Source organism: Larus michahellis, chromosome Z (assembly GCF_964199755.1).
Source record: "Larus michahellis chromosome Z, bLarMic1.1, whole genome shotgun sequence".
Taxonomy (NCBI): domain Eukaryota; kingdom Metazoa; phylum Chordata; class Aves; order Charadriiformes; family Laridae; genus Larus; species Larus michahellis.
The window spans coordinates 54,311,988-54,326,667 of record NC_133930.1 but is presented as its reverse complement, the minus strand read 5'-3'; the positions used below and the strand labels follow the sequence as shown (position 1 = coordinate 54,326,667).

Sequence of the window (14,680 nt, the reverse complement as noted above, 5' to 3'; positions counted from 1 at the left end):
GCAACATTTCAAAGATGTACTTTTGAAGAAATAATGTAGATTGCTTTTACTTGGTTCAGTCACCCTGATGAGACAAAGAATCTCAATTTGTCCCTGTGCTGGTTTCATCTGAGATAGAGTTAATTTTCTTTCTAGTGGTTGCTGTGTTTCCAGATTTGTTTTGAAAGGAATAATACATAGTGTTTTAGTTGTGGCCAAGTGATGTTTATACTACTCAAGGGCTTTCTTCAGCTTCTCATAGAAGCTGAGAAGGAGCATAGATAGAACAATAGAATGGCAAATGGAATATTCCGTGCCATAGACGTCATGCCTGGTGTATAAATGGGGGTTGGCCAGGGGAGGGGAATCGCGATCTCTGCTTGGGTTGGGATGGCAAACCAGTTCACTGGGCAGTGAGAGGGACTTGTGTCGTGTATATCCTTTTATGATTATTATTATTTTATTTTCAACTATTGTTCTATTAAACTGTCTTTATCTCAACCCAGGACTTTTTTTTTCCCTTTCACCTTCTTTTCTCCCACCTTCCCCTACCCTTCAGTGGAGGAAGGGAGGGTGAGTCCATGGTCCTAGTTGCTGGCTGGGTTTAAACCACAACAGTCCCCTAAATTGTTCATTAACTTTTAACAAACCAAATTCGTTTGGCATACTTAGTTCTTGCCTGGACAATAGGTCATAGGTGCTAAAGACAGAGTAGGTAAAAACTTTTTTCTCCCGTGCTTTTGTCCTAAAAAAAAGACCAAAACTCAGAAATATACCTGTGGAAACTTGTGAGTGGCCAATATATGTCCCTAAGAGAATGTTTTTCTAAACTCAGATGAGCTGGATAGTTGTGGATAATTGCGAGAGTGGGCTTCAATCTAATGTACATATTTGTAGGCAGAGCAATGCCTCTTGTCATCCAAAAAAGTTCACACATGAGATCTCAGAGGTCCCCACTAGAGGTACTGAAGGGGTAAACACTGCCTTAAGTGCAGACCTCTAACAGTTATAGGATATAGATTGAAATAGGTAATTCACACAGAAAATGCAGTACAAAGTTTAAAATAAAGAGGAGAAGAATAAAGAGGAGAAGACGACCCCTACAGATAGGCCTTAGCTTAAACACTTCTTCCAAAGTTACTACTTGTATCTTCTATTCTCCTGAAACTAATATCTCAGGGTGCCTTTACAGGCCTTTTCATTTTCCCCTCACCTGGGAGTCTGCTGGACTGTGCAGATGATAGTAAAATGTCAGTTAGGATTGACTTGAGGAGAGGAGTGAAAACAGGGTATTTAAGAATACAAATTGCTCTGATTGCCTCTTGGCAAATGCTCTGTAAGCAGAAGTCTCTTGCCCACTGAAAATTAAATTTTATTAAGAAATCAATTTTTTGTTGTTTTTAACACAAAAATAAATGTTATGTCTGTCTAATTTTTATCTTCTAGATAAGGTGTGTGATCAGATAAGTGATGCTATTCTAGACGCTCATCTCAGTATTGATCCAGATGCCAAGGTTGCCTGTGGTAAGTATAATACAGATAGAAAAACAGATTAATGAAGTACAACAAGTAGTTCATGTTGATATAACATCCTGTGATCCAAAATTCTTGCAATAGCTGGCTGGCAGTCAACATTTCCACAGTCAGTCAAGGGGTCAGGTCTGGCACACTGGCTCAGAGGAGAAGGGAAGGCAGAAAAAAACCTGCAAAAAATAAACAGAAAAAAAAGAAACACATAGTACTCCAATACGAATTAAAAATGATGAAATGTAAGAAATAGATCAGGAGAAGCCAGTGGTATCAGGGAAAACTGTGTTTGACAGGGCTAATGACAATGAGGAATCTAAGAAAATTAGGGAAAAAGAGAACTGAGGAAAGGTATGTGTCAAGATGCATTTCTTCATAGAATGAGTAAAAGGTGTTAATAGAACTCAAAATCCAGAAGTCTAAATAGATATTTACTGTGCTTTAAGCAGGGTGATGCCCTCGGTTCACAGGAAGATAAGTGCACAGTTCGTTTGAATGTGATTCTGATCAAAGTGGTTTGCGTTTTTCATGGGACTTTCTGTTAGGACTATCCCGTATTCTACATGGATGTTGTCACTAGCAACATCACCTCTTCCAGAGCCTGAGAACATATCATCAGATTGGAATGAGCTGGGTTGCCAACAGGCGATGGACACAGAAAGGGAATGTGTCTAAAAAGCTCTCTGAATGCAGTAATTTTTTTCTTAGAACAAGAAATCACATGCCAGTGAAGAGCACAAAACCTTACACGGTAACTTTTGGTTAGAGCAGATAGGGTATTGCTTGGGCTCACTTATAAATTGCAGCTATAGTGCAGCTCCTGAGCTGTGTTGTCTTTCAGTTGAATTAAATTTCAGTCAGGATGGAAAGCAGTGAAATGTGGGAAGATGCACCTTTCTATCCTGATACTAAAAAAGCATCATCATGCTGTGAAGTCTTGCATCACCATCAAGCTTTGTTTGGCTGTATTTGACATGGGAGAGTTTCTAGGGACTGTTGGTGGTGACTGCAGCATTATTCTTCCATGTCGCTAAGTCCCAGTGCCCCAACTTTTTGTTCTTCCAGAGATGCTTCCCCTTTTTGTAATGACCATACAGGAAGAGCTGAGAGCCATTCTTCTCTGCCTCACAGCTGTAATACAGGGTCTCTTCCCCCACTGCGGGATTCACAGCACCATACATCATGCATCGGTGTTCTGCTAGGGCGTAACAGATAGGAAGAGGGCTGCTGGTCGGTAGAGCAGGGGCACAAGACTGAGTGTGAAAAGAATGGTACCAGGATACCCTGCACTGTACAGGTATCACTACCTTGGGTCAATTTGCTTGTATGTTTAGGGCTACCCTATTATTATGGACTCTTACTGTGTCCCTGTGTTATTATGGACTCTCACTGTGTCCACATTGTAATTCGGATACCATGCCAGCTAGGATGTAGCTTAATATCTCAATATAGGCTAATTCCTCTTGCAGACAGAGAAAGCTTGCTCGGTGTTAAAGTCTCTACTGCTTGTCTGGATTATCTAAGCTAAGCTGCCAATTAAAGCCAGCTTGATTATCTTTACGTGATGCTGCTGTCCATAGTTGTGCAATTTTATAGAATATTCCTGCCTGTAATACTTAATCTTGAAATCAGATAAAATTATTCAAATGAGATGGTGCCTGGATGATAAAAGTGATGGTTGAAATTCAGTGTAGGCTAATGCACGGGGGAAGGGAGCAATCTTATCCCCCTATAGAGAAAGTAAGGTTTGCAGTTGACTGCAAGTATTTAGAAGAGAGATTTTGCAGTTGTAATAGACATATGTTTCTGTGAAAAGAGTCGGTGCTCAGTAGCAGTAAAAACCCAAGCTGACTGTTAGGGCTTGCTGGGAAAAGAATGAAGAGTGGAACTGAGAACATCATTAAGACATGTAAATCCATGATTGCCTGACTTGAATACTGTGTTCAATCTGTTTCTCTTTCCCCATCCCAAAAAAGTCTATAGTAAGATTATATGGCAGGAGTAATGAATACAATGATAGCAATACATTGTCTTTCAGGGAATAGCCTAGGCCTTCCCACTCTGGAAAAGAGAAAATTTAATAGGATATGCAATAGAGCTACAGAGTTGTAGGTCGTATTGATGTGGTGAATTTTTTGTGACTAATTGCTATATTTTAACATAAAATGTAAAAGTTTGGGGGCCAGGTGGACACTTGAAACAAATAATGGTGTAAAATATGAAATGATTGTGCACAAAATTTGTAATGAAGTTGCATACCTTCTTGCTCCAGGATCCTGTAGGTGCTAGAAGTTTTCATGGTTGCAAGGGCAACTGGATGAATTACTGTTTAAAAAAATCCATCAAAGACTGGTAATGCCATCTGCCAATAAGTGACCTCCCTTTAGCTTCAGGAAGACCTCAAGCTGAAATTGTTGGACACTAGAGAAGAATTTGGAGAAACAGCACTATATACTTGACCTGTTCTTATAGATGTGTGCTTCTAGTCACTGTGGAGATAGGATAATTGGGTAAGATGGACTTCCTCCCCCATGCAGGCATTCATATCAGCTGAAGAGAAGAACGGTTGCACACAGACCTATATGTATGCTAAGGCTTTACACTGAGTTTCCTCTTTGACTAATCCCTTGTTCACAGAGCCGTCTTCAGGATCTCCCTGTGTAAATGTAAAATAGTAGCAGTAAAATTCTGATATTTCATCTTTTTTCTGCAGAGTGTGTAGCAAAAACTGGAATGATTTTGCTTTGTGGAGAGATCACATCCCAGGCTACAGTAGATTACCAACAGATTGTAAGAGAGACCCTTAGGAGGATAGGGTATGATGACTCTTCCAAAGGTGAGTGAGATCCTTCATGTGTTCATTCTTAGGCCTGTTCTGCATGTGGCCAAAGTCATGTTTTTATGATCTTCCAGAAAATAGAATTAAATGTGTCTCCAGACCTAGGAGAAAACTGCACAGGAGTTAATATGCATTTTTTAGTGCCTGATACTGAAGGAGCTATTTTAAGGTGGCATACTTGTAAAAGACTTATTCTTGAAAGCACCAGGTACCTCTTGCTTCTCTGATGCAGAATAACTAGTGTTTGCCCAAATGTCAGAAGGTGGTTACATCTGCAGGTTTGTACAGTGAAAACTTTAACACTGGTGTTCCTTGTCCTTGGGATGCATAAGCCTATGACACTTGAAGTTCACACCCAAGGGAATTCTTTGTGTATTCTTAACATGTTTCCCAAAGTATACTCCTTTCAGCAGTTGGACCCCTTACATGATTATTCCCCTTCAGTCTTCCCTTTTCATGCATGATATATACAGCTTGTCTCTAATTCTATTAAACCCTAAAACCTACTACAAGAAAAACTGAATACTAGTTTCTGGTAACATTTTCCACACTCCCAGCTTTAATACCTAAATGGTTTGAACCCCAGTTATCGTAAGCATTGTAACATGCTTTGGTGGGGCAGCTTGTAGGATTACACTTATCCCCTCAGTTTCAAGAGCTCAAATTTGAACTAATATCACTAACTTGCCCACATCCTGAAACTGTTATATAAATGTACTGATTGTCTGCTTCTATTGGCAATGCAAAACATGGTATAGGAAGTTTACATGCGTAGAGTTTTAAAAGTTTTGGCCAAGATAATTAGATAATCCATAAAAGCTTCTCTAGCAATTTGTGAACTGTCAAGAATGTATGATCTAACTTTACAAAACTCCCTTCACTAGGACTGGACTATAAGACTTGCACAGTTTTAGTGGCCTTAGAACAACAGTGTAAAGAGATCAAGCAGGCTGTCTCCCATGGCAAGAGCGGTGATGACATTGGAGCAGGGGATCAGGTAATGTGACTTAATTCCAGACAGTTACTTAAGTTCAGTTTATGCACAAGCAATTAGAATTGTGTTGAACTAGAACCTTTCCTTAAAAGCTATTGTGCAAAGGGTAATAATTAGCAGCTAAACACTGTGAACTCACTTAATCCCCGGAAGTGCTAAAAAGTAACACTCTTCACTAGTTTCAGTGAAAGTGGCTTTTCCCATATCCAGTGCCCATACTGGATAGAACTACAATTAAGCTTTTTATCAATGTGTGTCGGTTTTTCGTCTTTCAAGTCCTTTGGGTAGCGTGGTTTTACTTCTTAAGCATCAAATGCTATGTTATTTTAGTTGTCATGTGTGGGGAGAAGACTAAGCAGTCTTTATGAGCTCTATGTCCATTAAGCCTTTGCAGTGGATTCTTATGGATGCTTAGGCAGAGTTATTCTTGGGAACCAGACCTTGCTGTGGCTGCATGCTGATAAATAAATGTTACTTCAGGCTGGTTATGTGTCAAAATGTACTCACTCTGCATGTTACTGGCTTAACTTTCAAGGCTTGGGTGGTTCTAAGCACTACGTGGCGAAGACAGGTGCAAAAATTGAAAGAGAACATGGAAACAAGTGGCTTATTTCCTCATTTCTCAACGCAGTTCCTTGTTTTTCAACACAGGGTTTGATGTTTGGCTATGCCAGTGATGAAACTGAGGAATGTATGCCCTTAACAATCCTCCTGGCACACAAACTGTCTGCCCGCATAAAGTCTCTAGGACGGAATGGAACATGGCCCTGGGTTAGACCAGATGGTAAAACACAGGTTTGTAATGTAGATGCATAAACTGTAAGGGTGAGAAACTACAGAAATCATTTACCCTGTCTGCAATTAAATTAGAATTCGTGTTTGTCAAAACTGGTGCTTTTTTGTGTTACAAGGGGGTGTGATTTTCATAAGGTACATTTGTATGTAGCACACATAGTTTGTTTAAACTGTTCTATCAGTGTCTTAGTAGGTTTCTTCAAAATAATGCTTTTGTCTTGCTTCTTTCCCCCTGGAGATTAAGAAGATTAACAAATTACTGATAATCAGCTGGGTTTTTTCCTGAATAAATATCAGCATTCCAGAAGCATGGACTGGGATATTGCGATGGCTTCTCAGTTAAAGCAGAACTGTTCTTGATTCAAACCTCATGTAGACTATATTTGATCAGTGGTCAGAGCCACTGATAGCTCTGTTGCAGAGCTGAGTGGATGCGTCATTGAGCCTGCTGTAACAGTGATGCACTTTAGCAGCATCAAAGGCAGTAAATTCCCTGTCTTCCAGGCTGTGAAATCCGCAGGAGAGGAGCGGAAAGCCATACATGTAGCATTTCCAAGACAGCGAGTTGTTTTAGTCTTAATTTCTGTTGATTAGTGGAGATGAACTGCATTGGGTTATACTACTGGTGTTGTTTCAGAGCAACACGGATTGTGTTCCTATTTTTTGTCAGCAGTGCATAGAACATGTGAATTGAGTTACTTCTTTATGATGTATCTATCCAAGCATTTTTGAAGGGTGGGAAAGTAGAGAGGTCTTCTCAGCCTGTAAGAAAACCTATACTAAGGATGGAGCAATGCCAGTATATATTAGCATGTACTTGAAAGTGATGCAATAGGCAACAAAGAGAATCATATCATACAATGATCTACAGTTGCTCATTTTAGCAGGGTCCTCCAAAAGTTATTTTGGCTTTACTTCAGTGATACACTATTTGAAGTTATGTTAACACGCCAAACCATGAATGATTTTAGCATCTGCTGGTGAAATCTTAGGCTTCTGTAGCTTTCTTGTTATTTTGTTTCTCTGTGGTGATCCATGTAATATGCTTTAGTTAACTTAGTTCACACTTTTGGTGGTGGTATCTAAGTACTTTCTGTGTTTATTCTTTTTTCTTACAATGGTTTTAAGCATCAGCAACCACACACCATTTTTCATTCCGTTTCCCTTCATCTATTTATTTTTTGCTGCAGAAAATAACTGTGTGGTTCACGTTCAATTTTCAAACTGGTGCTTTTGGCCTTGTGTGTTCATTGTCCTTTTTTTTTTTCCTGTCTAGGTCACAATGGAATACAAAGAGAGCAATGGCGCAGTGGAGCCCATCCGAGTGCACACACTTGTGATTTCAGTGCATCATGCCCCAGACATAACTCTACAACAAATACGGAAGGAGCTAATGGAGAAAGTTGTTAAAGAAGTCATTCCAGAGAAGTATCTTGATGAGAGGACCATTTATCATCTCCTTCCAAGTGAAAAGTTTGTAGAAGGTGGTCCTAAGGTACGGTACTTTGAAAGAGGACAGCCTATACAGACTTGGATTCTACTTTGCCACATGCTTCTACATGTTCTCTTGAACAAATGTGCAATGAACTGGTACACTTTTAGCCAAGAAAGTCTATATATTTTTATGAAGGCTTCAGTCATTTCTACTGGAATTTTCCTACTGGATATCTGGTATCTAAACTGAAGCTGTACCTGCTTGGGCAGCCAAATGTGTAGATTCTTGGATCTTTGTCTTACTTCCAGAAAGTATTTTAAATGACCAAAAGCCAGCCCTTAAGTTATACGCTAAAATGCATAACTGGAATTATCTCTTCACTTTCACAGTAAAAATCAAAACCAGAAATAACAACTGATCTGATCTTCTACATTAAAATTATTCAGAGAGCTGAACAAATGTCAAGGGAGACCTTAATATATCAAGTTTCACTAGTCATTAGAATTTGATACTGCTTTGCTTTCCAGGTGCTAATACTAGGTTAGCGAAATTGTAAATTTTTGTCTAGTTTTGTATACAGAATTCAACGAAGGATTAAAACTACACGGTGTGCTTATGATCACACTGCGATGATTTAGGGATACCTCTTTAACTGAGGAAAAAAATGTCAGCTTTACTCTTGTATTACTTATTTGGGGATTTAAAATTAGTGGATTAATGCAGTTTGTCCTCTTTCAGGATGGAGTTTTGCAATGCTCTGGAGATCATTTATCAGCTTGCAGTCACCATCTTTATTAATCTGACAGAAAGGCAGTAATTCTCTGCTGGTCAAACAAGTTGTATCAGCTCATGAAGTTGTAGGAGGCAGACACAGGTCTATGCAAGAGGGTGGGACTCTATTACTGGCAGCACAGGCAGGCAGGTAGAAGAAAGAAGAGTAGTACCAAGTGGTCCTTGTGCCACTACTGAAGCATTAAGGTGAACTGATCTAGAATTTCTCAGTACTCTTGTGCTGGCAGCACCGATCTGCAGCTCTATGAAGCCCCCACTTCTGCTTTAGTATATGTGTGTAAGTGAAGCTAGTTAACCTTTTAGGTCATATGTGATCTGTTTCTCAGAAAGGATTTTTTCTCTCTAAATTCTTGTCCTCCATGAAGTGTTACTGAGTAAACTAGAGATAGTATTTCATGATTGCTGACCTGAACAGAGGACACTTTGGGATGTTTGCAGTTGTGCCACATTCTTATCAGTCTTCAAAGGTGACTGCAGCACAGACAGCTTAGTACATCTCTGAAAAATACTCCAGTCATGTAGACCTCATTCATTAAAGAGTTGCATGTGAAGATCAACACTGTGAACTGAACAATGAGTCATATCTGTGGCAAACACAAAACAAAGCTCAAAGCTGTACCCAATAACCTAGTGTGGATTGGGTAAACTGTGTCTTGTGCATGTATTCAATTGTTTGTCCTGCAGAGTGATGCTGGACTGACTGGCAGGAAGATCATTGTTGATACCTATGGAGGCTGGGGAGCACATGGTGGAGGTGCATTCTCTGGAAAAGATCCCTCTAAAGTTGATCGTTCTGCAGCATATGCAGCTCGCTGGGTTGCAAAATCTCTGGTGAAAGCTGGTCTCTGCAGAAGAGTATTAATCCAGGTAAGAACAACTGTGAAAGTAATACACTAAAACAGAAATTTTGTGTCATGTGTGGTCACTCCCTCAGAATACATACTACCATCACAGCCCTGCTCCAGTTTCAGAGAAGCATTTCGTACACTAGAATCGGAATCCAGAAAGTTTCCTCCTGGGGATGTGTTATTAAGGAGCCCTATGAGGGAAGCCAAAGACACAGGCCAGGATGGCCCTGAAACAAGGAATGTGTTCTCATTAGTATTTCTCCAAGTCTGTTGCCATCCCTGGTCTAGGTATTTCTTTGCATCATCCTTGCTTTTACTTCCAGCAACTCTAGTGATCGTCTGCACACACGTGTGTGCCCAGCACTCCAACCTGGACTGCATAGCACATTACAGACAGTTGTGTTAGCAGTGTCTAAACGTAGCTGCGCACCCTACTATATGGTCATATTAGTTGTAATTTAAAACATTTTACACTGTATTTGAAATTACCTTAAAGTTACCATGAGTTCTCTACTGTGTGTTCCTAGTATACTGCTATGATGTGAGTTGTGACTAAAAGCAAAATTCAATTGTTTTTAAGAGTTTAAAACAAGAACAATGTTCACCAGTCTTATATGCTCAGAGAAATGCAATTCCTTCTTTGTGCATGAAGTTTTTTGGGAATACTAAGTCTAAGGAATCGAAAGAGTTGTTTTATTAACCCCTAGACAGTTTTGCCATTAAACATGAACCCAATGTGAATGCTAAACAATTGAGGTTTGTTTAGGCAGTTTGCAATACGAATTCATACACATACTTATTCTGAGAAGCTGCTATGTAATAACTTTAACCCAGTACAACAAAATACTACAGTAAAAACTAGCAGTGATCTGGCTGATGTTTTGCTGCAAAGGTGTGCTTAAAACTTTTTACTTTGTCCATGGACCAGAGGAGAGGCCCACTGGATGTGGTTATGATCAATGACATAGTATCCAGACAGCCCAATTAGTAAAAAGGAACCTTTCTTTAGATGTTGTGCAAGTGTTCGATAGATGATTACACTTGAAGTTTGGAGTTCGTCAAGGAAAGGGGAGACTAGGAATATGCCAAGAACAAGTAGTGATGGTTAGCAAATTGTTGAGATTTTTTTTTCTGAGGGAACAGAAGACAAACTTCTGATTTCTTGGTATGCACATTTTGAGTGGCATTTTTGAACACACACCTCACTGTCTTAATTCTTGAGTTAGGTGGGAATGTTGTTATTCCAGTAATTCCCAGAGACCCTCCTTAAATACCTGAGCCTGACTCTAGACAAGGCAAGATTGATATTGTTAACAGCAAACTATGGAGATGTCAGATATTAGCCATGAAGGTAAAATGGGGGGAGAGAGGAGGATGGGAGAGCAGAAAAGCAAATGTCCTGTGACGTCATAGAAGGCTGGATTAAAGATTAACAAAAGGAAAAATGTATCAAGTGGAAATGCGAAACTAATTACTAAGAAGTATATAGATAGAACTGAGCCATTGGACTATTACTTCTTGAAATTTGTAGAGAGCAGACATAATGAGGAAGACCAGTGAAAGCCACATAATAGTTGCTGTTGATTAGTCACATTCAAGCAAAACAGATTTTCATTCAAATTCACCGTGATGGAAGAAAATTAAGTGTATATTAACCTAGCTGCAGTAGGAGTGTATTTTAGAAAGGGACTGAATGACACAAGCAGATACATTGCAGGAGAACCTGTCAGTGCTGTGCTGTGCAGTGCTGTGGTGAAAAGAAGCTAATATGATTCGTGGATGTCAGAAAGGAGCTATAGAGCTCCTCTGTCCTCCTTTGAATGAAGTGAAATTACAGGGAATACTTCCTGGGTTGCTTTGTCTACTTCTGATAGATATGTTTTAAAAAGTACATGGAAATACCGGATGAAGTTCCAGGGAGCGCATGGAAATAACTCACTTTAGGAAAACAAGTCTGTGAGTGCTTTGGGAACGTGGAGCTTTTCCTCATCTTGTCCTAGATAATCTTTTCTCTGCCTCAGCAAAAAAAAACCAAACCACCAGAAACATTTGTGGATCTCAGAGTCTGCAGTCTCAAAGGCATGAAATCCTTGTGTCTAGCTGACATTGAAGGATGTGAAATGGCAGCGTCTGAGGATGATTAGAAAGCACCTCTTCTGCTTTTAAGGAAAGTCATTTAGGCCTGAACTTGACCAGGCTGAACATTCTCTGAGGAAAACAGATAATTTTCTAACATAAATGCAAATAGCAAACACGTATCTCCTAGCTTTCTTTATGCAGAAAAGGTGTGTGTAAAATTTCCCCCTGATACATAAGATAAGCCTTTCCTTTCTCTTAAGAAAAAGTAGGAAGGACTGTTTTAACTGTGCTTGGATTGTATGCGTGTGTTCTACAGCTATCATATGCTATCGGTCTGAGTCATCCTCTTGCGATCTCAGTGTTTCACTATGGAACATCAGACAGATCTGAAGAAGAACTGCTTGAGATTGTGCAGAAAAACTTTGATCTACGCCTTGGAGCTATCATAAGGTTTGTGTGCTATTAGTATTTACTGGAGGGAATCATATTTTTAATGCTCTCTTTACCAGTTTAATGTTAAAGTTTCTGGCTTCTAACCTCATGAAAGCCACATTCATCATAAATTTACAATTGCTGTCATTTCTGCTCTTCCCTCACCCATACACCCAGTACAACATATGAGGGCCAATTAATAAATCTGGTCACAAAATGTACTGAATATGTAAGACTGGTCTAAATTACACTATGTTATATCTTGCAATAACCCTGCTAGTGTGCTATGTTGCAGTTCATTAGCCAGGTGGTAGTGTGCTTGGTAAAGTAGAATTAAAATTTTAACATTAGATGTAGTTAGGCTTTCTAGACTATTTACAGGGTGTGTAAGGCTCCCAATCCCTGCGTTATCTGTAAAGCACCAGAAATACTGGCTCTTTCTGGAAGAAGTACCAGAGTAAGTCTCTCTTTGCTTGATCTTTATGTGGCAACAACTTGTGAGACAGCTGCCACAAGATGGAAAGGTACTGGTGCCCTCACTTTTGAAGCAAATCCATTGAAAAGGGTGGCATGTTTTTATTTATATATACATATATATATATTTTTTTAATATATATATTCATTTATATTTATATATATACAGCATGTAATTTGCCCTTGTTCATGCACAGAAGCTGAGTGTCACCCTGCCACAACAGTGGCAGTATGGTGTTTGTTGTTGCTGTTCAGGGGATATTGGCCATTAGCCCACAAAAGAGAAGAACACCCTTAAGTGACTAACTTCTTCATGAGGAGTTAAGCGTAACCTACCTTCTGCTTCAGAAAAACTGAACGCTGAAAGCCTGTCTCTAGTTGTCATGCAGTCTTGTGCAGCCCGTTTGAAGTCAACTAAACTTAATTTTAAACGAATCCAGGTTTCTTAAATGCTCTCTTAAAATTTGGTAGCCGTTGAAATATTGTATGCATTTAAAAAACAGAACAAGAATAAAAATCCCGCCATGAGATAAGCTGTCTTGAAGTGAAAATCCAGTTGTGATCAGAAGTGTCATTGAGGCTACTATGCAATCAGAGATGACAAAAAACCCAAACCTACTTACATTGCCTCCTGCAGCCAACCCAGCTATATTCTATTCTGAAATATTTATGGACCTGAAAAAGCAGGTCTTTTAAACAAACATAATCCTTACACTTAAAGAAGCACGGGAATTACCTTTTTCTTTGAGAGAAGAAAGGACTGCAGGAGAGAAGCAGATCAGCACCTGTCCTTATCAGCAGTCGCCCACCTACATTCCAGGGAGCTGTAATCTGACCCTAGTATTTTTCCTTCTTTTTCTCCCTTTTGTGACTAACTCATGATTCTTTATGCAAACTTTTAGGAGGCAGAGCTTCTTGCCTACTTGTAGTAAAGCTTCCTAAGACCTAATGGTACAGGCTTGCCTTCTCAGTCCTGAAGAACTTTCAAGTCTCTTAGCTGATTTTCTCCAAACTTGACAGGCTGGACTTCTTAAAAGTTTCATGAAATATGCAGCTAATGGAGAGAAACACTATCTCTTTCTATTTTAAGGGGGCAGCCACAGTGTGAGTTCACCCCTTATTAAACTCTGTGCAATTGATATGGGCGCTCAAGCTTGAGATAGAGCAAGAACTTGACTCCATCACAGAGGAACTACTTTGTCACTTGGAGCAATACTGGTTTTAAGACCTCTGTTCTAAAATGCTAAAACATACATGTTAGCTATCTCATTATTTGAAAAAAAATGCTTTTAATGATTCACTTCTCTTTTAAATCAGAGCTAGTAATATAATACTAGCCTTCCAGAGGAATCTTGAGTGTATTTGGCTCTGAGGTGAGAAATGTCTATATGTTAGTGAATATGAAGTCTCTTTATTTCCTTAAAAAAGAGAGGAAAGATATTTCTGACAAGGTACATCAACATTTCGATGGCGTGGCCAGCCTTTTGCACTCCTTTTCAGAATGTTTCCTGAATACATGCTGAGAGCAGAGCTGACATATTTTTAATAATCTGAGAAAATACAAGGCATTATGGCAACTTCTATTGTTAGGTAATGTTTTCCAAGTGTTATCAGTTCACAAGTATAACCAAAACTCTTCTTTGCCTTTGTCATTAAGGCAGTTCATTGCCACTAGTAAATGGTGTGGTGGTTCCCAGACACTTTCCTTGATTTGGTGTGCTCCAAAATGCTGCTTTTTAACAATACATTATTATAGCCCTGGAAACAGTGAAGGCAGTAAGAAGGGAAGAATGCAGGCAAAAACATGAGCACTGATTAGTGAATACTTCCTTGTTAAATGCTACCTCACAATTTTTAAAATCCTGTAAATGGTGCTGGCTATCCATCCTAACCAACTACGCACCAAAGTACTTCATGATGTCTTACTTTTCATTTAGTCAGCACTTGCATTTCGATGGCTTTTGAATTAAGGTCAAGCACAAATGACTGTAGTAGCCATTGGAGCATGTGATCATGTTGAACAAAATATTACTTGAAATAAGCTTAGCTGCTGTACATCATAAATGACCCCATATGTGTGAGAATGTGTAATCTCTTCACCACCTGAAATGTACTCATTATCCTGTTAGTATTTGTGCTTCTTTCCTTATTTTGCCATTCCTCCACCAATTTTCTCTCCAGCAGCTTGTAATATGAATCATCTATTTTAAATATGCTTTCAAAGATAATTAAACAACATATACCAAATAGAAGAAAGCCCAAGTAGAAGAAAATGTTTCAGGCCTCTCATGAAATGAAGAGAAACTTCTGTGTAGATACCTGTAGGATACCACTTATCTCAGCTGCAATCTGCTATATTATGCAGGCTAAAAAGCCATAATCATGACTTGCACCTTCATTATTTATCTAGTCATAATGAGTGGTAAGCCCTATTTGCAATAGTGACTTAATGCATCTACACAAGCAGCTAAACCTCCACCGTTAGT

General features: G+C 39.2%; 1 protein-coding gene across 1 annotated transcript in view; it reads left to right on the top strand.

Moving 5' to 3' along the window:
- Positions 1-14,680, top strand: part of LOC141735804 (S-adenosylmethionine synthase-like) — a 42,913-nt gene that overhangs the window by 26,435 nt on the left and 1,798 nt on the right. Inside the window, exons 4-10 of the mRNA XM_074569042.1 lie at positions 1,426-1,503; positions 4,220-4,342; positions 5,230-5,342; positions 5,991-6,134; positions 7,411-7,629; positions 9,046-9,228; positions 11,605-11,738. Coding sequence (XP_074425143.1) covers positions 1,426-1,503; positions 4,220-4,342; positions 5,230-5,342; positions 5,991-6,134; positions 7,411-7,629; positions 9,046-9,228; positions 11,605-11,738 — 994 coding nt within the window. The remainder of the gene's footprint in view (positions 1-1,425; positions 1,504-4,219; positions 4,343-5,229; positions 5,343-5,990; positions 6,135-7,410; positions 7,630-9,045; positions 9,229-11,604; positions 11,739-14,680) is intronic.